General features: G+C 39.4%; 1 protein-coding gene across 9 annotated transcripts in view; it reads left to right on the forward strand.

The window, feature by feature from the left end:
- The window catches only part of AGBL1 (AGBL carboxypeptidase 1), a 555,889-nt gene that overhangs the window by 223,522 nt on the left and 306,451 nt on the right, over positions 1 to 25,916 (forward strand). For all 9 annotated transcript variants that reach the window (XR_013364441.1, XR_013364447.1, XM_077871456.1 and 6 more), the window contains exons 14-15: positions 8,306 to 8,435; positions 23,865 to 23,996. Coding sequence is in view for 7 of the 9 variants with exons in the window: in XM_077871456.1 (XP_077727582.1) it covers positions 8,306 to 8,435; positions 23,865 to 23,996 (262 nt within the window). In the remaining 2 variants the exon portion in view is untranslated. The remainder of the gene's footprint in view (positions 1 to 8,305; positions 8,436 to 23,864; positions 23,997 to 25,916) is intronic.

The raw sequence follows: 25,916 nt of genomic DNA on the forward strand, positions 1-25,916 counted from the left end.
CCTTGCCTCAAGAGACTCATCTGGATTTTATTATACACCAGAGTTAAACACACTGACGTCCTCTAGAGAAAACAGAGAATCACCTTTCTTGCTATCCCTCCTAGTTAGCAGGGAAGGAAGGAGTTGTTACTCTCTAGAGATCCCTTTTGGCTTGATGAACTCACTGGGGAGATATAAATGCATGGCTTGCTTTCTGGTCCATAAGGAAAAATGACCTTAATGTGAAATGAGTCTCTGAAGCATAGAAAAAGAGAAGTAAAAAGCTATGAATTCTTTCCATTCAAGAAGAGAAACATGGAGTGGTATTTAATCTCCTGGTCCACAAAAGATCCCTAATTTCTGAGCTTCTTTAGAAGGTCTCAGCTATAAACTTCTTTTTAAAATATATTTGATTTATTTATTCATGAGAGACACAGAGAGAGAGAGAGGCAGAGACACAGGCAGAGGGAGAAGCAGGCTCCCTAGGGGGAGCCAATAGGGAATTTGATCCTGGAATCTGAGGATCACACCCTGAGGGGGAAGGCGGATGCTCAACTACTGAGGCACCCAGGCATTCCTAAGCTAAAAACTTCTTCATCAACTCTTGCATTGGGAAAGGGGAATGAAACTTCCTCAGCAATTTTATAAAAACAAAAAAACAAAAAAAACAAAAAAAAACAAAAAAACAAAAACAAAACAAAACACACAACACAAAAAACGACAAACTTTAATTTTTTCAGTGTTAATGGTTTTGAATTTTATATGGAATTTTTTCATCAAAGGTTTCTCCCTGGGGCAGCCTGGGTGGCGCAGTGGTTTAGTGCCTGCCTTCAGCCCAGGGCGTGATCCTGGAAACCTGGGATCAAAGTCCTATGTCGGGCTCCCTGCATGGAGCCTGCTTCTCCCTCTGCCTGTGTCTCTACCTCCCTCCGTCTCTCTGTCTCTCATGAATAAATAAATAAAAATCTTAAAAAAAAAAAAAAGTTTCTCCCTAACAAGGAAAGTACAGTGACTTTTAATCCAAAGCAGACAGCAGCAGTACAGAGGCCCCTGCCAAGGCAGAGATGATAGGAAAAATCAATATCCCATAATTAAATCTGTTGAATTGACAGTAAAAAAAAGAAAAAAGTCACAGTTTTAATTTAGATATTGGCTGCCCAGAGAAGAAATATTCTGACAGTAGTAAAATGGGGATTTGGGTTTCATTTATTCCTTAGATAATAATGAATAGTTGCCTACCACATGCTGGTCACTGTGCTGAATTGGTGCTAAGAAATTAGCAGAACAAGATGTACATGGATGTCTGCCTCGTGCTGCCCCTTGATGATAATCCCCAGACTGTACATTCCTAGTAGGGCTGGGTAACTTTTGTATTCCTCAGGAGAAGAGTGACACATATAGATGTGATAATAAATATTTGATGAATTAATGAATATGTTTTTATACAATACTTTTGCCTTTTAAATATAACTTTATATCTTACTCTAACTTGTAAAGTAGGCAGTATCCATCCATCCTCATTTTCTTGGCTGTCTTTGTCAGGAAATGAGTGTTCAGTTTTTCTTCAAAGGGGACACCTGCGTGGCTCAGTGGTTGAGCATCTGCCTTCCGCTCAGGTTGTGATCCTGGGGTCCTGGGATTGTGTGCCTCATTGGGCTCCCAGAAGGGAGCCTGCTTCTCCCTCTGCCTGTGTCTCTGCCTCTCTCTCTCTCTCTGTGTGTCTCTCAGGAATAAATAAAAAATAAAGTCTTAAAAATTTTTTTCAAAGGATTTTTTTTTCTTTTTTAACATTATGGAGATTATCATTAGTTCTTGGTTTTTTAATTTTTTCTTTTATAATTTCCCATTCTGACAACTTTTTGCAAAGATTATTAGTGGATTTAAAATCTCAGAAATTAAAGAAATAATTCTTACTTACATCTGTTAAGTAATATGATGTGGTCCAAAATGTCATCCAGCAGTAATAGGTAAATTCAAGTGACTATTGGCTGGCTGGCCTCAGAACTGCTGGTAGAGCCTAAGATCTTATTGTTGACTTACATGTGTTTGGCAAATTCTTCACAGATAGTTGTTGGTCTCAAGACAAAACTTTAGAAACCTCAACCTTAGTATTAACTGTGTCAGTGGGAGTGATACCTGTGTTTATTGAATCAGTTGTATATGGGATCAAATGCTGTGTAGAAATGTGAATTAACTGGTTATATATTTTTGATTTAAACAACTGATATTGTGGGGGCTCAGTCTATTTGCCAAGCTGGCCTACCCCTTACTCTGGTCTGATTTCATTTTTATAAAATTCTTTTAAAGATTTTATCTATCATCTATCTATCTATCTATCTATCTATCTATCTATCTATCTATCTATCTATCATCTATCTATCTATTTACATAGAAAGCATGCATGTGTGTGCAGCGAGTGGGGGGAGGGGCAGAGGGAGAGGGAGAGAATCTCAAGCCGACTCCGCACTGAACTGAAACCAAGAGTCAGATGCTTAACCAACTGAGCCACTCAGGCACCCCTAATCTAGCCTGATTTCAACTGAACTTGTCCTTACCTTGTTATCTTTTGAATTGTTCCATTGGGTATTTGAATGGTATTATGAAATCAGAGTTGTCAAAATAACCCAGAGAAAACCCATTTTCATCTTCACTCTATTGGTTTTCAAATGAAAACATGCAAGCAACTAATATGATAGCTGGGAAAATGGGGTAAGGGGCAGGTGTAACCAGACTTTTGGAGATGGTGCTGCTCCAGGTGAGATGCTAGAGGTTCTCAATAGCATGTGTTTTAGGTTCCTGAAATTGTGAGCAATACTGTCCTTTGTAAAATACATGATTTCTTTATAAGTGTTAATTTTCTTCCTTTCCCCAGTGTATAGTAGAAAACACTGCTTCTCACACTAAAGGTGCATACAGATTCTCTGGGGTCTTGTTAAGATGCAGATTCTGGGGTGGGACCCACATTTCTGCATATCTAACAAGCTTGCAGGTTGGTGCCCATACTTTGAGAAACAAGGGCATAAAGACTAATTGGTTTAGATTTGGACTAACCTAAGTCCAGTGTCAACTCTGTGTAACTTGCTTAACGACATTGACGTTTGAACCCAGGTCAGTTCTTCTGGTCCATCTTTTAAAGACTTCAAGTTTTCCTCTACATGCGCTCTGGGGTGGTCAGCCATTTAGTGATATATTGCTGGGTGTTAGAGGTATTGAGGCACACCTGGGCTTGGTCACTTCTGTTCCCTGCTCTCTAGATGTTGACTTTCTGAGCACTTTGCATGACAAACACACACACACACACACACACACACACACACACACACACACACACACCATCCTGGCCATGCTAACTTGTCCTTGGTAACCCTAATGGCCTGTATCTTTACAAGCAGCCCTGGTCTTAAGATGAAGAAGTTGACATTGGTTTTCCCTTTTTCTCTATCCAAGCAGTGTGTATTTAGAAAGCTCTGGGTGCAATGTCTGGCTAATAGTACCCCATGCTGTTCCATCTTATTCCTGAACCTTCCATGCGTCTCTTTACCTTTATAAATATTCTTCTCCTGCATCATGCTGCTTCCTGTTACTAGGATGTGCGGTGAATAGTGAAGATGTTTGCTCAATCTCAAATACACGGCTTTTTTTTTAGACTTCAGAGCTGGCTGTGCCTGGGGACACTAAAATGATCAAGCCGGGTATCATTCATTCAGTCTGATGGGCCCCATTTCTCCATTTATCCAGTCACAGATGGATGGGAGATTTTTACATCATTTTATTGTTTTACTGAAGCTTGATGGATTCTCTTTTAGGAATTTACTTGCTTCTCCTTCTCTCTCTGACTTCCTTTGTTTTAGGGATCCTGGTAGTTCAGGGTCTGCTTGTCAAGACCCTTAGTTATATTACCTGTTTCCCAGTTGCTGGCCAGGGTAATTACTATTCTTAGCAGATAGGAAAATATGCAATTAATGTTAAAGAAATGAATTCTAATAACATCATTTCCCTTTAGGTTGTCTGGCTTTTGAAGCCTGGGTCTCATGTAGTTAGTTGCTCCTGTATTCAGTAACCTCTTAGGACTGGCACTGCTGATTCATTGTTTAGTAGTTTCAGCTGAGATGCTTTTGTTTGGCTATTTTCAGGAGATCAGAGGCTTTTTTTGTATATTTTTTTCCCCCAAGAGAAGAAATACATCCTACCAAAAACCACAGGTTTACCAGTCAGAGGTAAAAATAGGTAGGCTGGCGGGAAGATACATACATCCCACCTAAAATGTTCAAAGTGAATGTGAAAGAGGCCAAATTCTGGCCTGCATTCTACTTTGGAAACACCTTTTAGAATTTGAGGTCTACCTTTATTTATTTTATTTTACTATTTTAAAAAATATTTTATTTATTTGACAGAGTCAGGATGAGAGAGAGAAAGAGAGAGCATGCATACACAAGCAGGGGCAGGCAGAAGCAGAGGGAGAGGGAGAAGCAGGCTCACCACTGAGCAGAGAGCCAGGTGATGGACAACAAGGGGCTCGATCCCAGGACCCTGGGATCATGACCTGAGCTGAAGGCAGATGCTTAACTAACTGAGCCACCTCAGCACCCTGAGATCTAGCTTTTGGGGGCCTAACTTCCCTGGTTTACCAGGGACTAAAGGGTTCCCTGGGATGTAGGATTTTTAAGCTAAAACTGCAACATACCTGGACAAACCAGATGGTTGGTCCCCCAAGGTCCAGCATACTCAGTGCATATAAGCATTTTCTTAGACTGTAGTGAAATAAAGCTTTAAAACAGCAAACACTAGCTGGATCAAATAGCTTCACCTATTAAAACTAAAAAGAATTTTTTTTTCCTATGTAAGTTTGTAGTTTTCAATGGAGAAAAAAGTAGCAATGCTCACTATTTTATTCTTATAAGCAAAGCAGGACTTTAAACTCTATTTGAGGGATGACCCCTTTTCAGAAATTAGAGACACTGAATTTATTGCCAGCCAGTCATAGCTGTCCATCTGCTAATTCTCTCCACATAGAGGGAGCAGCTGTCATTTCAGAAATGCTACAGTAGATAATAAGATTGGGTACGTTTCATCTTCAAATGCTTAAAACAAATCTCTGGGAAGAACAGCAGCAGTTTCTCTGACTGCATGAATCTCTGATATTATTAACACAAAATGCCAAATGGATTTGGAGATTGGAAGCAAATGGATTTGCTTTAAAAGAAAAGCACTCAAGTTACGTGTAGTACATATTGTGATAATCTGCAATTGCATAGGTATAGGAACTGCTGTAGCAATAGGCATACATAGAGATACTCTCCAAATCATAGCCATGCAGAGCCCTGAATACAAATACAAAAATATGGGCTTCCAAATCCATACAACCTTTGGGTATGAAGGGAATGCATCACTGTCTCCAACCGCAAAACAAAATTTACCTGACACTAACAGGTTCCTCAGTCTTACGTGGGTCCAATTTCTCCAAATCCACGTAATTAGATAATCTTAGGTGCCATCTGCCAATCTCCTCTGCACTATTTAATATCCCAAAGTCCAATTTACATAGTTATTCCCTTATACTTTTTTCTTAGATGAATTCTTTTCTTTTTAGTCTTGTTGCTTTCACCTTTAAGTCTGCTCAAGTGGTAATTGAAACTGATCACAGCCTTTTGTTTGGGATTCCTAACCAAAGTATCCCTTCCAATAAACCTGCATATAGCTCCTTCATTATTCTTCATAATGAAAAAAAATAAGATGAGGAGAGGAACCAATAAACATAGTCCAAGTACTTCTCTCCCTCCCTGAGCATTATAGAAAGGGATGAAGATGTACATTCAGACATAGATGGGGATGTTCACATGGATATAGGTATGGACATGACATAGAGACATGGGTAGAAATACAGTTATATAGATATTTCTCTAGAAGACATTATTTTATTTGATCCTCAAAATGATTCAGGGAAGCAGGTTATGCATAGCTATATATTTTTTTTTTTTGCTTGTGAAAATATTAACTCTGAAAGAGCATCCCAAATCCCATATCTGGTGACAGAACTGAGAGTTGGGAGTGGGTCTTCTTAACCCTAAACCCAGGGCTTATTCTGATTGAGGCATAAACTTCACTTTTTCTATTTTTGAAACTTGTAATCTAGAATGATAGTTTTGCTATGTGGTGACCTATAAGCTTTTTCCCATTGTCTCTGTACTTGGTCTCCACAGAGCATATAGAAAGAGAGAGGTGACATGGAATTGATGGCTACTGGACATATATAATACTTGCATTTTCATTTATACAAATAGAAATGCTTTTAAGGTATCTTGACTGATTTCATCACTTTCAATGTTACCAAGAAAAAACAAAACAAAACAAACAAATCTCCAGTGTTGATGAAAATCCAGGTCAAGGCAAGGAGAGTCACAGAGCAGTTAGTGTCCTGAGGCTCTGGGATGATGTGCCTTCAAGTATCTTGATTTGAGAAAAGAAATTCATTTAAACACAGCAAATGTGCTCTGAAGCAAGTCTGGAATGCCTGCTTCTTTCTGTTCCTATCAGTATTAAAGATCTCCTTTATATTTTACCTCCATCCCTGGTCGCCAAGCAGAACAGATAAACCCTATTTCTAGATGTCGTTGCTATTAAAAAGAGGAAGGGAGGAAAAAATAGCGAGAAAAGAACAAAAAAAGTCAGAGAAGAAGATGAAAAAACCTACTATTTCTCAAGTCAAAATATTTTAATGGTGAGATCGGGATAAATGATTAATCTAAAGATTTTTGGTTTCCAGCGAGCTGTAAGAGGAGGCTGACAAGCAGCAGGCAACTAATATTTAAAGATAATTTCAGAAACATGAAGATGAGAAAGTGGTGAAAGAGGGAGGCTGAACCTCTTTCCTTCCATCTCCAAGATTTATTGAAAATAGTGATTTTTTAAAAAGCACAGAAAATGTATCTGATTCTATAATTAAATGCTAGTGCACTTATTCATTCCAAATTATTTAATGAATACCAATTCTGACAGTTATTAAAGTTTTGATGGTAATAAAGTGATTGTTCCTGCCCCCAGGAGGCTCACAGTCCAAGGAAAGAGAGGTAAAAATAACTAAATAGCTGTAAAACCCTACCCAAAGTGGTTTTATGAGGACTCTGATTAATGGGACCTCTGGAAGCTATTGCAACAAATAGGAGCAGAATGTAATGGCCTGGGGATCAGGAAAAGTTTCCCTGAAAGTTGCATAATCAGAAAGGGATGGAGCTGTGGGGAGTCCTGGCAAAGGGACAGCAGACACAGTTGCTCAGAGGGATCTGTGACTCGTTTGATGAAGCTAGAGTACAGAAGGACAACAGGAGATGTGGGGTGGGGCTGGCAGAAGGTTGATGGGGATGCTAGACTGCTACCCCTCAATTGGTGGCATCTCTCTTGTTAGGGATCTTGAGTAAACAGCATCTTAGCAGGACTGCTGTGGGCCTCCCCTGAGCATGGGCTGTACTTGGTCCTCTCTGAGTATCTCTTTTTGGATGACTTTAACCTGAGAGCTCAGCATCTCAGCTTCCCTCTGAATTGCAGGCAGCACTGTTCTAACCAGCTGCGTCAACCAGCTGCGTCAACTTTGTAAAGTAACTTGATACTTTCAGATGTGAACATCTCCATTTCCCACATGAGGGGATGGATGACGCTGAGCTCATTTCTAGCGCCAGTATTCCATGATGATATCTTTGAAAAAGGTACTTTGATTCTTTGGGTAAATGTCAAGTGTTTTCTGTCATCTGTATGGATAGAAAGGAAGCATGGTGATAGGAGAAAGAGTCTTATGCTTTTTCAGAGGAAAATAGACCTGGATGTAAAGCCCAGTTCTTAGTTATGCGATCTTGGGCCATTTATATAATATTTTTAAGCTTCAATCTCTTCACTGGGATGGAATACTTATCCACCTGGCAGAGTTATTGGGCCAGCTGGAAATAGTGTATATAACACACCCAGCATGACAGTTTGAGCTCAACTTAATTATTCGTAGAATTGAAGGTCCCAGAGCCCAGAGAAATTTATCAAATTCATTCTTTGCGGATGCATATAATGGGGAACTACGTTTCCTAAACTTTGTCTTAAAACTGTGATAACCCAATATCAAGTCAAACATGGCTTCCAGTTCTTTTGGGGGCTGTGAATAATCACAACACTTTGGGAGCTTAAATGACAGATCTGCAGCTTTCTGGACATCTGCAATTGATGCCAATTGGGCAGAAGTCAGAGGGACGTTGGATTCATTAGTTTGTTTGTCTTGTCGAGCTTTATTTTCCCATGTTATTTTCTTCTCAACAAGTATTTATTTGCTCCTTGTTTGTTCTTGCAGTCACAGATGCTCACTGAAGGGGGAGGATTTGAACAGACAATGGCTCTCTCCCAGTGCTCATCTCCAGCCAACAATCTACCATGCCAAAGGACTCCTGTACTACCTGAGTAGAGTTGGCCGAAGTCCCAGGGTGAGTCACTTCCTTCTGCTTCCACATTCTTGGCTGGTTCCTTCCATCTTTCACGAGGCAGCTTACTTTCTGTCAAGGAAATAAACCCAGATACAAGCCAAAGACCCATGTGTGACAAGCTTTAATGGGGGATGTCTTCATTTCCTAAGGCTGCCATAACAAAGTGCCACAGACTGGGTAGCTTAAAACAACAGAAATACATTCTCTAACTTTTCTGAAAGCTAGACATCTAAGATCAAGGCGTCAGTAGGCCATGATGTCTCTGAAGGCTCTAAGAAAAACCCTCCATTGCCTGTCCCTAACTTCTACTGTTGCTGGGAGTCCTCGGTATCCCTTGGCTTGTGGCAGCCAACCTCAAATTTCTGCCTCTATCTTCATATGACCATTGTGTGTATGTGTGTGTGTGTGTGTGTGTGTGTGTGTACAGATTTCTCTCTTCTCCTAAGAACAGCACTCATTGGATTAGGGTGACCTAATTAGGGCCTACCATTGTGAGTATGGCCTCATCTTAACTTCATTTTCGAAGACCTGTCTCCAAATAAGGTCAGGTCACATTCACAGAAGCTAAGAATTAAAGCTTTGATATATTTTTTTATTTTTTGGAGGGGGGAGACACAACTTAACCCACAATGGGGGAAAACCATTGGTTCAGTAACCATTGATAAAAGCTGTGCAAACGTTGTATTTTATCCCATTTTCTACATCTTTATTACATCTTTATTTTTTTGTTTTTTAAGTTATTGGTCAAAAAAGAATATATATATAAAGTAGTGATTGGAAGAAATCCTTTAGATGTTCATATTCATGTTCAACTAGAACTTATTCAGTTCCAAATATGATTCTGGCACTGTTCTAGGTACTTTACTCCCAAGCCTATACCAGTTGTACAATTGAAGGAAAACAGATGACGTACAGTCCAGCACTCGACATTACTCCAATTACTTCCACTTATGACTTTTTATTTCATAATTTTTTACTTCCATACTTCAAATTTTGATCTTTTACTAGGCAAGCAACATGTGGTACTTTACTCTCTTGTGATACTGGGCAGTGGCAGCAAGCCATAGCTCCCAGCTAGCCAGGCATTCAAAAGGATAAACAACCCATACATATACCACAATTCTGTACCCATACGACCATTCTGTTTTTCACTGCCAGTATAGTATTCAATAAATTATATGAGATTTTCAGAACTTTATTATAAAATAGGCCTTGTGTTAGACGATTTTGCCCAATTAGGTGTTCTGAGCATTTGTAGGGTAGGTAAGGCTAAGCTATGATCTTTGGTAGGTTAAGTGTATTAAATACATTTTCAATGTGTGATATTTTCAATTTATGGTGGATAACAGGATGTAATCTCATCATCAATTGATGAAGGTCTTCACTTGAAACCAGAGGCCTAAGGTCAAGATAAGGACAGAAGCAATGGTAGCCAAGTTCACTGTATAAAAACAATAATTTATTGACTACAAACTGTGAACATACCCTCTTCAAAAGTATGGAGGGACATATGCCTAAATTTAGAGAGTTTACCAAACCTAAGACACTTAGAATAGTGTGCAGAAGCTCACAGTTAGGCCAAACAATAACCTCTACCATTAACCACTTTTTGAACATGTATGATTAAAACAGTGGCACATTCCTTGAATATCTATTGAAATATTAGATGAATATCTAGTATGGAATCTTATTGAAATCTCAAAAAGATTATGGGGTCAGGTGGTTTTCCTGACATCACCAGGCAGTATATGGCAGAGTTTGCATTCAGTTCTTTCCTGTTTTTCACCCTGCAACTTAATCTATCTTTATCATTTACTCTGAGAGAGGATATTGGGATCCCCAAGACAATCCTCAGGTTCACTGATTCCTTAGAAGGACAAACAGAACTCAGAATAGCTGCTTTGCTCATAATTATAGTTTGTTACAGTGGAAGGATACAGATTAAAATCAGCAAAGATAAAGGCTGCATAGGGCAGGATCCAGGAGGAACAGGTATAGGTCTCCAGGTGTCTGGTCCCAGTGGAAATGCATAGACAGTGCTTAATTCAGCAGTGATGTGTGATAATATGAAAGGTACTGCCAACAGGGAGGCTCATCTGAGCTTTGGGTCCAGTGTTTTTATTGGGGCTCCATTATGGTTATGGTGCCCCACATGGCTGATCTTAGTTACCGTCTCCAGCCCCTGTAGAATTCAAACCAACATTTAAAGGTCCAAGACCCCCACCATAGATCACATTGTCAACATCAACCATCTGGCATGACCTAAGGCCCCAGGTAAAGAAAGAAAGACATTTTTTATCTAGCAGACTATTGCAGGAGTGTCCAGGTGATCTCCCAGGAGCCAATCACCTAGAGCCAGACCTTTCTTTGGAAATTGCAGGGTTTGAGTCAACACTTTACTGAAAAGAGAACAAAGAATATCCTTTTCCTTTAAGAATCCTTGTTCTACACTGGTCAAATGTGCAATACTTTCATCTCATCCCCACTTCCTCCACCTAAGGAGACACTGCTTAGTGTCTATGCCGTCTGCCCTCTAGAAGCAAGCTCATAGCCTGTATAGCAGAGCACCAATCTTATGGTCAAAGCCTGAGAAGAATGTGTTCTTTGAGAAAAAATCCTTAGCCTCTAAGAAGAGAGACTTATAGGGAAAGAGGTCCTTACTTGATATACATTTAAATATACACGCATTCAACCCATAACGAACAGGATTCCTCCCTGACAACCTCTAATTGAAAGGCAGAACATTTATTTTAAAGCATGACAGGTGAATGCCTTGTTTAAAAAATATAAATAAACATTAATTAACTGTAAACATGACAGCTACAGACTTGTTTCCTGCTGGGACCATCTGAGAGGTGGGTGAGAAACAGCTGAGTACTAAATGCTATTCACAGTGTTACAAAACTCTCTAATGGGCTCAACATCACCTTTTAGTTACCTGTGAGGCTGTATTTAACCAGCTGCCTGCTGACAGCAGAAGCACTGCCACTCATTCTGTGCTCAGGCTTGTCCTGTATGGAGAAGCTTTTCATGGTGTCCAGATTGCCTTTTGGCCTACATGGTTGCAGATTAACTGTGACTTTGTCCAGCCTCCAGCGCTTATGGAAATATTAACTGAAGTATCAGGAAGCTACTTTCTGATGGCTAGGAGATTTAACCTGTTCCAGTTGATACTCAGGCATTTGCCTATTGGTAGGTAGAATAATATGAACTCCCAGAACCAATGAGAATGTGAGATAGTGAGAGAACAGTATCCTGATAATGCTGAGGATTGCTATAGACCAGACAAATCATTCAGTTTGTAAGCAATATGGCAATATTTACATCCTGTTTCATCTATCTATCCTCCCATCCATCAATCCATCCATCATATACCCATTCACCAATCCATCCACCCATCCATCCATCCATCCATACGTACATCCATACATCCAACCATCCACTTTTTCATTCACTCTCTATCCATCTATCCATCCATCCATCCATCTTACACCTATTCACCAATCTATCTACCCATCCAGCCTTTCATCCACCTATCCATCTGGGCAGTCATCCATATGTCCATTCTTCCACACCAATTGTGTATAAATCACTGGAAAAGAAAAATATGGTCCTTTTTTGGGGGGGCGGGTAGTCTATAGTTTACTTTGTTAGAAAGTGGAGTCATGTCTGCAAAGAAATAAAGTAGTACAAGATGGTAAAAGCTGTAACAAAAGTTCTTATGAGTTGTTGTAGGAACACAAATAAGGGGTTGAGTCATCTTCTTTCAAGGTTATGGAAAAACTAGAAATGAAAGATGCTACTTGAGCTGCACTTGAAGGATTAATAAGAGTTTTTCTTGGTTTCTATTACAGTAAAGTAGAGAAAAATATTCTTTCGTCAAAGGGTCTACAGGCCTGTCTGTGATCCCTTAGATCTTCTTCCTTGTGAAACTGGCGAGTTTTCTACACTTGGGGTAGTTGCAAGGAACAAAGAAAGGGAAGTTTCTTATTAACTGGTGGCATAGACTCATTTGATGTGACACTGACATTACAGTGTCTTTCCCATTTTCTTGACCCCTTATTTTCTATCTCTAATTTGTTAGAGGGTCAGGAAATCCATTCCAAATATTGGATCCAAAGCCCAGAAATATAATATTTGCATACTCATACATTGGAATACTGTTCAGCAAAAAATAAACAATAAAAAAACCAACAGTAATGAACTACATGGATGAATTTCAGAAGCATGTTGGGTGACATAGGCTAGACACTAGAGAGTACACACTCTGTGTTTCTACTTATGTAAGGTTCAAGATCAAGGAATCAGCACAGTGGTTGCCTCAGAAAGGAGTTTTTAATAATAGAGGCCAGAAGGGAAATTTTGAAGCTATTTGAAATGTTCCATATCTCTATTAAAGAATCACTTACATAAAACCCATTTATTAAAAACTCATTTGAGGTCTGTACATGTCGCTATAGTACATATTTATCTAAATACGGAAAATTAAAGATAAACAAATCAAAGCATACAGGGATTTGAAATACTACTAGGGGACAAGGGGACCTGCCCCAAATGAGACTGACCAGCCCACAGGCATGCAACTTAAGCCAAGGAACAGTGCATAGCAGACTAGGAAGGCTGTAGTAGAAGATCTATTTATCAGCTCGAAAGGTCCGGCCAAAGAAAAGGCATACAAGCAGAGAAGCCCAAAGAACAGACAGGCTTCACCACTGCCAGCCTAGTAGGAGGCACTGAATTTTCTCTTTGTGGAGCTCTCCACAAGGGCCAGGGGCACAGCTAAGGGGAGAGAGGAAAGCTCTCAGGCTTCTGTAGGCTCCCAGGAAGCTAGGCCAACAGCCTCTTCTAGGCCGTTGTGTTGCAGCTGGCCTGACCATTGTACCCCTGCAAAGAATCTAGGCTGTGGAATTAGGAGAGGTATCCATTCTTCTCCTCTTGGCTCTCACTATCAGAGTGTGTGCTGGTAAAGGGATTTCACAGCTCTTTGAAAAGCTGATTGATTTCCATTTACAACTTATACAAACTAGGCCGCCTTCTGCCAAGGGACAGGGTGGGCATATTTTGGTTTTACCTTTCTCTGGGGCCCAGTGGAACAGAATTTTTAGCTACTTAAATGATTTTCCTGGTCTTATTCTGTCCCTCTGGCATATGTTTTTAGTTAATCAGTTTCTTTTAAAAGACACAAAAGGAGAGAACAGGAAGGAATGGCATGTCTCTTTCTAAAACCTTGTCCTCGGGGCAAGGAGATACACTATACACACTATTTATTTCCATTTTATTCCTCAGAAGTGGCAGAAGGACAAGTGTTATTTTTCATCATTTTCATGGATTCATGCTAAGTTACTGCATCTAGAATTTCCCTTTTTTCATGTGTAAGAGTATGATAGGTAAAAAATAAATCCTACTGCCATAGTTGAGGGATGGGGACAGAATGTTCATGGAGGTCCTGGGTGAAAATAATTTATATTTGATTCCATATTCTTTTATTTAAAATTTTTCCCACTCTATCAGAATACATTTTAAACAGTGCTTCTCTAACATACCAGAAACCATGTTTTATAAGTATTTTTATAGACATAAGTAGTCTACATTTAAGTGAATTGCTAAAGTGTCTTGAATAAATTTATGTTGAAAGGCAGATAATTTTTCCTCTTTCTCCCTTGCAAGTATCTCTAATGTACCTGTTGTGTGTATCACAAGGGTGGAAATCTGAGTTTTTCTATATGCCACAGGGAGGGCCAATCAAATTTTTCAAAAAAGTTTGAGCCAATTCCCTATTTTTCTTTCTTTCTTTCTTTCTTTCTTTCTTTGGGGGGGAGCAGGGAGGTGGAGTAAAGCTAGGAGATGGAGTACAGAGGACAGTAGGAGGGTAGTTGCCTAAATCAATGTGAAGGTGCCTCTGTCTAGAGCTGGTAGGATGGAGAGGAGGCAAGAAATACGTGGAGACAGGACCAGATGGACTAATTTTACCATAAGACTGTTATCTGTGAGGAAGAGCCACAGGTAAAAGTTTGAAAGGAAGACACCATGCACCTGTGCTTCATCTGCTCAACACATATGCTTGAGGAGGGCTGGTTGGTGAGTGGAGCAAGGCAGCAAGGTCATGGCCAATGGGATTGGACACCTCAACGTTCTAGTCCTAGAAAGTGGGGGTTACCAACTCTAAAACACAGTCCAGCCTAGGCATCCAAGACAACTGACAGTCCCTGAAGATAGGAATGCAAATCAGGAAACGAGGCAAGCCTCCTTACATGGAGTAGGTAAGCATGGTGGTGGGTCAGCATTTGCACCCACCTTCTGGGTTTATCTAGACAACCTGGACATCCACCAGAGGTCAAAAAGATTAGTTTAGACTCCACCTTTTGAAGAAGATGGGGGTCCCAATAACTTATCTATCCCAATTGGGGCTGACACACAAAATGGTAGATTAATACCTTGAGAACCTTGGGAACTGTAACTGAATGAGATGGATGGCAGGGGCCCTACCCAGGCTGACAGATCACTTGGCCAAAGGTGGTACCCACCCTGGTGCTTCTCCCCTTTAAAACTGGGGAAAAGGAACAGTTTTAACTCCTGAGAAACCTGTCAAGAACTCACTATACAAATGTTCTCTCAGGGCATTAAGCTCACTGCTCACCGGGGGCCAAGCCAGCCAGAGACAGGGAGTAAAAATTAGCCAAGGTGAGAGTTCAAGGTAAGCCCAGGAGCTCAGTCTTAATTTTGCTAACTGAAAATCTTGTCATACTGCTCTTCATCACTAGTATATCCCATGATTTAAACTTTTTTATTGTGGAAAATCTTTGGAGCCAGATGGATCAGAGTCTGAGATAAAACATTGTTTTTTTAATGGTGGTCATGGGCAAGCCATTTAACATCCTTTAACTTTGCAGAAGTTGAGCTTCCTCTGAAAATTTGGATGATATCCTCCTGGTCAGACTTTTATACTGATTGCAGATGTGTGTCAAATCTTAGCAGTGTGACTGGCACCTACCAGGCAGTCTAATAAATAAAAGATATTAAATTTATCATTACTAATCAGAAGGGTGCTATGTCCAAAACAGAGCCACATATTAGACTGTATGTTTTGTGTTAATTTTCATGGGCAATCTTAATGTAATTCAACTATCTTGGATAAGGACATTGTAATACATAACACTGGGATGTCAGGAAATGTCCTCCAGCATTTTATAACATGTAATAAAGGGTCCTGCTCTGGATAGTCTCATCACTGGTTAGTTATTGAAGCTTCTGCTGAGTTTCAGGTGAAATAATCACCGCACATTAGCCATTGGAGAGGGCCCAACTGATTTGTAAGTACAGGCTGCTTTTCCCAAGGCCATGTTGGAACTTTAGCCCGTAATGGCCCAGTTTAAGTAAAAGTGTATCCCTTTAGGAAAGGGAATATAGCATAAAATCCCCTTTCAGGTAGTTGTAAGAATAAATTCTACCCAGGCCCCCCATGGTTCACCTCAGCCATGACTGGATGTTGCTCTCCCTCAGACGAGATACTAAGGAGAGAGCATGACTGCCAGTAACAGATCTGGAAAATTTGGTCTTGCAAACGGGGCTCTTGGAGGACAAATGAATATGCCATCAATATTATTTCCCTCATAGAGATGTTTGTTCCACTCAGGAGCTTGGGCTGAATGCCGCCCACAAAATATTGTGTGCAAGTCAGAATCTCCAGGGCTTTAGTGAGCCTTACTTGGTTTAATTAGAAGCATTGCTGTTTTGGGTTTCCATCACATACCCCAGAATGTGCCTTCTCACGGCTCAGCCTCACCTTCATTTTCCTGTGGCAGTGGCATAAATAATGCAGAGGTCTCACTGCTGGAAGCAGGAACAGGACCCAGATGTCAGGAATGGAAAACACAGCAGCTTAAATCCGTCAGAGCAGAGCAGTAAACACAGTCAGGGATGGGTGAGCTGTGAGGAGCAGGGAAACAACCGGTGGGAGGTGTGCATTTGAGATGGGGCTTAACCTCTTGCATAAGGGGCCCAATTAGCCTATGGAGGAACAGGAATGGGACCAAGGAATACAGGCGAAAGGGGAGGAGGGCATTTTAGGAGCATAGTAATGTGGTCCTGAATCATCTCTTTGTTGAGCAAGAGATGATGGAACTCACGATTGCATGAATTAAATTAACCTTGCAATTTAGCTCAGACAAGAATTCACTGGAAAAGGTACTGGGGAGATGCAGAAGAATCTGATTTCAAAATTGTAATCCAATCAACACCATATACTTTGCCGATGAAGAAAGCGAGACAGGGGAGTCAGTTTAGCCCAGGGCAAGCAGGTTCAGAACTAACCACTCCAGCCCAAGTAAAACACAATTTAAGGAGATGAAACCTCCAAATCTTCATCTCTGCCTATATTCTTTGCCTTGGGGAAAAGCACAGTCATATTGCCTGTTCACTTAATCCAGAAATCCAGGTAGTATCTTTAACCTCTTCCTCATTTGGCCTCTAGATCCATTTTATCTCCAACTCCTGTAGATTTTACTTCCTACCGCTTTTACCCAACATCCTTTCTGTCTCTCAATGTCCTTCCTTAAGCTCCATGCTTCTGCTGCATTAGCTAGGCCCTTGTCATCTCTTGGGCCTGGTGTCAGTCCTCCAGTCTGCTTCTAGCATTCCTGTCCTGGCAACCTGACCGTGTTGTTTCTCCTGCCTCAAACACTTTAATGGCTCCTTTACCACCTTCAGGAGAAATGTCCAAACATTCCAGAGTGGTGTGCAAGGATATCGCTAATCTGCCTGCTGCCCACATGCAGATATTAATGTCCATTCTCCTTTCCTTTTATCCTTCAGTCATATTCCAAATGCTTTCAGCTCCTCAGATTCTTGGTGCTTTCCTCCTTATTCCATTGGCTTGGACAGCTCTCACTCAGTAGGACTCAACCTAAGATACCCCACCACTCCAGAGAATCCTAGGACCACTACATTGTATATCCTCAACAGTACCATTTATTTGGAGTGCACAGTGGGAATGATGCTCCTGGACTCATGCAATATGTCCCCTTATTTGACTTCTTAGAGACCCTGTACTTACCTCTACTTCTATCCTCCTCTCACTGCAATATGATTTTCTGTTTACTCATGGGATCATTTCAACAAAACACCTCCTGGAAGAGGCAATACAGAATTTTTAAAAGTGTTTTAAAATATGTATTCTGGATTGAACATACTGGGGTTCAAATATTTACTTGCATACTTAAGAGCAGTGCAAACCTGGGCATACCTTGATGAGTTACTTATTTTATCTGAAATTCAGTTTTCTTGGCTGCAAAATGGGGATAACGGTAGCCCTTGCTTCATCATGAGATACTTTAGATTAAGTTTTTAGCTCATTGTCTGAAGCATCCTAAATCTTCAGTACAGTAACTATTGTTTTAGTAAGCACAATGCCATATTATATTAAAATTTTAATTTCTTCTGCCACAAAGCAGATATCTAGTAAATACTTGCTGAATCAATCAATGAATAAGCAAGATACGACCATAGGTTAGTCTGTGGATATTAGAGTGCCATCACTGGGCACACTTCCTACTTACCTGGCACAGAATTTTTTTGAAAGGAAGCATTACATCTTCCCCACAGGAAAGAAAAAGCTCCCTCAACAGAAATAACTTGATCATTTGTCTTGTAATTGCCCCCTATAATTTAGAGGAATACATGTGTCTTATAATTAACAAGCATTTATTTTTAGGATTGTTATTTGAGCAAAAACCAGGACAATGTTGGCACCTCCTCTATTGTGGATCTCCAGAGGCCACTAGAAGTCCCAGGGCTAAGCAGTGCTCATTCCCACAGGTGAATAGGTCTATACTTTGTCATTTACCTCAGCTTCCAGAGTCTGTAAGGATCAGAAAAAAAAAGAAAACTCTTTTCTTCAGTTGAATTCAGTATTTAAGGGGCGCCTGTCACCACGAAGGCAAAGCTTCTGGCTTTATTGAGAAATCTGTTGCTAAGACACAGCCTTAATTTGTTTGCACACTTTTCATAAGAATGGTGGGTGTTTAATTCACAGAGAGACACTGAGGTGTAATAGATAAAGGTTAGTGGCAAATTCATGATGGCAGAGGATTAAACCTCCAACATTTCTATTGGTTCCTTTAGGCTAAAGACTTCCAAAGCATGGGCTTAGGTCCAAAGTATCAGCATCACCAAGGACTTGCTAGAAATGTAAATTCCCGGGGCCTACCCCAGACTTACTTGAATTGCAGAATTGCTGTGGAGTGGTTTATAATCTGTACTGTGGCACATCTCCCACGTTATTCCAGCACTCAAAAACATGTAAGATCCACTGCTCTAAACTCTTGACAGGACGGAGTGGTTTTCAACCCTCAATACACATTAGAATCACCTGGAAAACTTAAAAAAAAAAAAAAATCCCACAGCTCTGGCGTCACTGCAGACCAATTAAATAAAAATTTCTGGAGGTGGGCTTCAGGCATTGATATTTTTATAATCTCCTCAGGAGATTTTAGTGCACAGACAAGATGGAGAAACACTGGCCTAGGGGGTTTATTTGTTGGAAATAACAGAGTCTTGGTCAAAATAACCCAAGCAATAAGATAGAAAGTTTTGAAGGAAAGAAGTCCTATAATCTTACAGGAACTAGAAAGTACCAGAAGCCTGAACCATTATCTTCCCATCTCTCATTTTTCTCTTTCTACACCCACATTTTCTGTTTTCTATTTTTCTCTATACATCTGCTTGATTACCCCACTCTTTGAGGAACAAGTACTCTGCTCCTTCACTGTTTCTGTGTTTTCATTCTGTGTCTTGTATGTGGTTTGACATGTCATTGGACTGACTCCCTCCTCCCAAATCTGCTTATCATTTTAGCTCTGGCACTCACAGCTCAGTGATATCTAGAATCTGGGCAGACTTATTTTTCTCATAAGACTTCAACTTGAAACAAGAATAAAGGATTCCATTTAAAAAATAAAAATAGTTTCTTGGGATCCCTGGGTGGCGCAGCGATTTGGCGCCTGCCTTTGGCCCAAGGCGTGATCTTGGAGACCTGGGATCGAATCCCACGTCAGGCTCCCGGTGCATGGAGCCTGCTTCTCCCTCTGCCTATGTCTCTGCCTCTCTCTCTCTCTCTATGTGACTATCATAAATAAATAAAATAAAAAAAATTAAAAAAATAGTTTCTTATTTTATTGGAGAGAAGAAATATTTAAGAAATACTTTTCTGCTAACAAGGAATTTACAATGTAATTTAAAGATACTCTCACCCCCAGTGTAGTAGTAGCTATCCATTATTGACAATTACGAGAAAGAGGGAGAGGACAAGAAGGTGAACATACAGAACAATTTCAAGTCCATAAGTCCTTAAACATCTCATACATACTTGGTCTGTCCAAAAACCTGCTTTCTGGCTCTTAATCAAGTCAGTACTCCGGGTCCTGCAATAACCTTTTTCCTGAAAATCAGTCCTGTTACCACTGATTCTTCCTTACTTCCATGGCCCACCAACAAAGCAACATAGCAGCTCTAACCTGCCACCAGAGAGTTAGTCTTCATTTTCTCCTATTGTGACTGGACAGACCATTAACTCACTGTCCCTTTAGTTTTCTTTGACATGTGTGTTTGTTTAGGGTTCCATCCATGCACCCCAAGTGTCCTGGGATGCCATCCCTGCTGTCAACAGCTTCCTGTTTATTCACTGAACTTTAGGGCTTTATTACATACCAAAAAAGTCACCATCTAGTCTAACTTCTCAAACAACAACATCATTGATAGCCATTCATCTGGCTTCTACTGAAACATTTATAGAGAATGGAAGTTTTTAAAAGTGTGCCACAGCATAGCCCTAACCATAGAGTTATTTCTTGCCAGCAATAGATACTCAATAGCTGTTGAATTTAATATAGAGCTGGAATCTATGTCCACATTATCCTTCCTTTTGCCTTCCTGTGCTTTCTGAAGTGATAGCAAGTTATTTATTCAGGTTCCAACTGGAAGAATTTGGAAATTTGTGAGGCTCATATCAAGACCCCTTTGAGCCTTCTTTTTTTCTGGGACAAACATCTCCAGTATCTTTAGCTGTTCTTTGTTTACAAACATTCCCATTTTTCTTGTTTTCTGGTTCCTCTTTATTGAGGTGCCCTGGCTTGTTCTAAAACGCCACACTCAGAAATGAAAAACACTACATTAGATATAAATTAGCCAGTATGAGGTACATTGAATGGATTGTTCTCTTAATATGTGGCCACTTTATTTCTCCAGAAGCAATTTATGATTAAATTAATTTTTGACATCTGCAGCCTCTGATTTATTCTGAGCAAATTGCCGTTGAAAACCTGTGGATCTCTCATTCAAAATCTACTTCTTAGCTAACTGTGTCTATCCTACTTGGGCCACTGCTTGAATCTAATTGTAGGACAGTAGATTTATTTCAATTTAAGTATTTCTGTTCTTTTTGCCACTTACAATTTCCACTCTTATTTACTCTATCACTTATCTCAATTCTGCATCATTATTAAATTTGACAAACACCTTCAATTGCCTCCTCTGTGTTCTCAATTTAATATGCAAAGGCTACATTTCTAGAGACTAAGGAACCAATGTGAAGACATACCTCTTTAAAATATTGGGATTTATGTCTCTTTTTGAAATACGCAATGTGTAGGTATCATCTTTTAATTTTAAGTACACAGATCACAGCTCCACAGCTTGATAAACTGCCACAAAATGCACACACCATGTAACCACCAACCAAATCAGGAAAAAGAACATGACCAGCAACTCAGAAATACCAAACAATAATACCCAACCCCCCTAATTTATGCCACTGCATTAGTTTTGCCTCTTTCTGAAAATCATATAAAAGATATCCTTGAATGTACTCTAGTGTCTAGCTTGCTTGTTTATTCTCAGTGTTGGACAATATTGTGTCAAATGATTTTATCACAATTAATCAATCCATTGTACTGTTCACAGTTTTAAGCTAGTAAAAGTAGTGCTACAATGTACCTTTTTGATATCTTCTGGTCCTTGGTATATGCATTTCTGTCCGGAGGGTTTTAGAATATGTGTATATTCAGCTTTAGAAGACATTCCCAATTTTTTTGCAAAGGAATGGTATCAATTTATTGTCCACAAACTGGGTTCAAGTGTTTTACTTCTTCCATACCGTGGTCACTGCTTGGTGGTCTTTATCGTTATGATATCAGCATCCTCATAACCACTTAGATGCAGTGGCTTCTCACTGAGATACGTAAATTATATTTTCTTGATATTATTGAGGTTGAGTACACTTTTATTTGCTTAATAGCCATTCAGACATTTTCTTTTGTGAAATGTCAATTGAAGATTTTTGCCCATTTAAAAAAATTGGGTTGTCTCTCTTTTTCTTGTTGAGTACAGAAATATATAGCTGTGCACTATATATATGTGTGTGTGTGTATATATGTACATATATATATGTTTGATATATGTATTACAAATAGATTATTTCACTCTTTGGTTTGCCTTTTCATATTCTTCATAATGTCTTTGGATGAGCTGAAGTTCTTAATGGACTATGTCTAATTTTTCTGAAAGACTTATTTAATTATTTAAGAGAGAGCAAGAGAGAGTATGAGTGTGAGAAGGGAGGGGGAAACACAGAATCTCAAGCAGATTCTATGCTGAGCATGGAGCCCAAAGTGGGGTTGGATCTCACAAACCTGAGATCATGAGCTGAGCTGAAATCAAGCGTCAGATGCTTATCTGACTGAGTCACCCTAGCACCCCAACTATATCTAATTTTTAAGTATTTTTTTTAAAGTATTTTCATTTATGTGTTTTTCTTGTTTGTGTCCTCTAAAAACTCCATTCTAACTCTAAGGTCATACAGAATAGCCTATGTTGTTACTCCCAGGTAGCTTTATAATTTTATCTCTCATATTATGATTTACCATCTGTGTGGAATTTGTGTTTTAACATATTATGAGGGAGGGATATACATTTATTTTTTTCTACCTTTATTACATGGGGCAGTAAGTCTTCCAAGACCATTTTTTCCCTACAGCACCAGAGTATCAACTTTGTCATAAATTAAGTGACTATATGTGAGAGTCCTTTTCTGAAAAATCTATTTTCCTCCATTGATTGATTTATGTATTCTTTTATCAGTAATACTATGTATGAAATACTGTAACTTCAAAACAAGTTTTGATATCTCTAAATAATTTGTCCAGTATTCTCATTCTTTGTCAAGACTGCCTCAGTCATTCTTGGCTGTTTGTACTTCCGGTTTGGCTTGGGATCAGTTTGTGAGTTTCCACAAAATAGAAACGAAACAAAATGAAACACTCTCTGTGTCTTTGATACTGCATTGAATCTAGGTAGATAAATTAGCTGAGAATTAAAAATTTTCATTTTTCTCAATAATGTGTCCTGCACATCTTTAAAGTTATTCTTATGAGATTAATGATTTTCTGCTATTTTAAATCCTATTTTTAAATTCAGATTTTTATTTGTATATTGATAATGTATATAAATGGACTTGACTTTTAGATATTGACCTTCTAACCTGTGATTTTGTATGTACCCACAGATGTTTGATAGTCTATGTTTCACAACATTTATGTAGGAAAATACAGTGTTATTTAGTCCTTTCAAATCTTGTACCTTTTAATTTTTCTCTTGCATTTATTTTTTTATTTTCTCAACTGTATGATCAAAAGCAATTGATAGCACCAGGTCTCTTTCTGATTTCAGGAAGGAAACACAATATTTCATTAAATTATACTACAGTATATAGGACACTCACACTGTCTGCCCAATATTATTTCAGAATTGTTATGGACAAGTGACTACTGTGTCCATCCTACTCCATCTCTTTCAACCATGAGTGTTTTATTGGGAGTAATGTTTCCTCATTCTGCCATTGTATGTAAGTGAGTAGAAGGCAGATGACTGGCTTTTTTAGTTCATAGATCAGGAAGAGGCACATATGAGGTCTGGAAACCATCACAGAAGTTTGGACTGAGGGTCTGATACTGTGTTAGGATGGGTGTTCAGGGAGGTTTCCTTGGGAGGGAGATGAATATAGTTTAAATGTGGAAGAAAGGGTAGTAAATATTTAGATTAAGAACACAGCTTATTGTAGCAGTTAGCTTTTGCTGGATATCAAACAACCTCAAAACTTGGTGGCTTAAATAAAAACTATGCATTATTTCTAATGATACTGTATGAGAATCATCCAGGTAAACTGGGCAGGTCTTTGGGTCTGAGCCAGATAGATTCATTCACAGGTCTAGAGTTGGCTTTACCAATACAACTCTTACCAAGATTACCAATGATCCACATGTGACTGGTTCTGCTAAGTAAACAACAGTATCTATCTGAGAAAGTTGACACTTGAGACTTTTAAGAAACCAATAGACATGACCTGGATTTTTTTTTTTCTCCTTTGTTTGATCATTGCAGGTCTTCTGTGATTTCCATGGCCACTCTCAAAAAAAGAATGTGTTCCTTTATGGCTGTAGCATCAAGGAGACTTTGTGGCAAGCAGAGTCTACTGTGGGCACATCAACTATCTCAGAAGACATCACCTACAGGGTAAGCCACTGGGGAGAAGACTCAAGACATTTTGTGTCCATATTCTTGCCTTTGAGACACACACTCCACCCATTTTTCCCCTAAATAAGCATTTTGATTATTTTAACTATAGGATTATAATGTAAGCAGGTTGGAAGCATATGTAATCTCTCTAAATTTTTTTGATGAATAATGACTGTATTACCTGGTTACTCTGTTTTATTTTCTATATGATATGATATAGTGCAAAGGGCATAAGAATTGGAGACAGGAAACCTCATTTTAATGCCTGGCTTTACAATTATTAACTGTGCACCTAGGAGTCCTTAACATCACCTCTCTGAACCATCATTTGTCACCTGTGAAATGAGGAGGATAAAAATACTGCTTCTGTTTCATGTTTATGAGAGCAACAAAATGATATTGAATATGAAAGGATTTTATATAACTATGAAGGAATGAAAAAATGTAAAACAGACCATCTGCATCCCTCTGTATAAGCATGCTCTAAAAAGCAGAGCAGTGATCCACTGAAACTAATTTTGTTTTTTCCTGGGTTCCAGTGGTTAGAGCTCAGCTATACCCCCACTGAACCAAAAACAAAGTTAAGGATGGGTAAAGAAGGATGGACTTTCCCTGTCTGGATAAAAGGAATCAGGAAGAAGTAGATGAGGCAACATTGTCCAAACACAAAATAAAAACTGGCCTTTATTTCAAATGTATAAAGAAAATGAAGAAAAACTATTGAATTGGAAAAGTCTACAGTTCTCCAGTGTCCTTCTCCTTTACTTTCACACAGAACACTTTACTTCTGATACTTCTGGTCACCAGATATGTGGGAGTTTCACCCCACCAAGCACTTCTGAGCTTGGTTTCCTACAATTTAACTTAATCCTCACACTGTCTATCCAGAGACAGTATCACATCCCACAACTTAAGGACTCAGTCCCACAAAACTGCTTCTACTTTTGATGCTTGACACAAGTAGGTGGTCCCATATTACCCACAACTTCTGTCCGGCTTACCTGTATATTGGAAGGTCCCATGACCTACCCCCTGCCTTGGATTCAATTATATTTGCTAGAACGGCTCAGAGAACTCAGGGAAGCACTTACTTACATTTACCAGTTTATTAAAGTGTATGATAAAGGATGCAGATGAACAGCCAGATAAGAAATACATAGGGTCAAGACTGGGAGGGTCCCAAGTAGAGGAGCTTCTGTCCCTGTGGAGTCAGGGCTGAATATAATCCTCCTGGCATGTGGATGTGTTCACCAACTTGGAAGCTTTCTGAACCCCATACTATTGAGATTTTCTGGCAACTTCATGTAACTGTGACCAATTATTAATTCTTTTCCAGTCCTTCTCCCCCACTTCTAGAGAACTGGGGATAGTCTGATCTAGGAGGCCACTTGGAATCACCTCATTAGACAAAAGATGCTCCTAATGTTCTTATCAGTTAGGAATTTACAAAGGTTTTAGGACCCGCATGTCAGGGACTGAGGATGAAGGACAAATCTGTATTTCCTACTATAAATTACAATATCACAATTATGGTACCTACCCCTTCCAAATCCTTTATTATTCTAGATATATGAATTTACTATGTGTGCAATAGCTTCATTCTCTGGGTTAACAAGTACAAAAAGATATAAACATCCACTGAACTACTGTTGCACCTAGAAATACCTTCCCTACTCCGTTAGCTTTTCCTCATTCCCTTTCTCCATGTCCTCCAGAAACATGGCTGCTGCCAATCAGTAGAGGGTCCCCCAAGGCTATTAGAGAAGAACTAACAAGTTATCTTCAGTGTCTTATTTACTCCAAGATCCTACCACACTAATGAGGATTTTGATACAGAATTAGAATCTGAAAGAGAGGGAGGGAGGGAGGAAGGCAAGGCAGGAGGGAGGGAGGGAGGGCGGGAGGAAGGAAGAAAGG

The sequence above is a fragment of the Canis aureus genome, chromosome 2 (genome assembly GCF_053574225.1).
Source record: "Canis aureus isolate CA01 chromosome 2, VMU_Caureus_v.1.0, whole genome shotgun sequence".
NCBI lineage: Eukaryota > Metazoa > Chordata > Mammalia > Carnivora > Canidae > Canis > Canis aureus.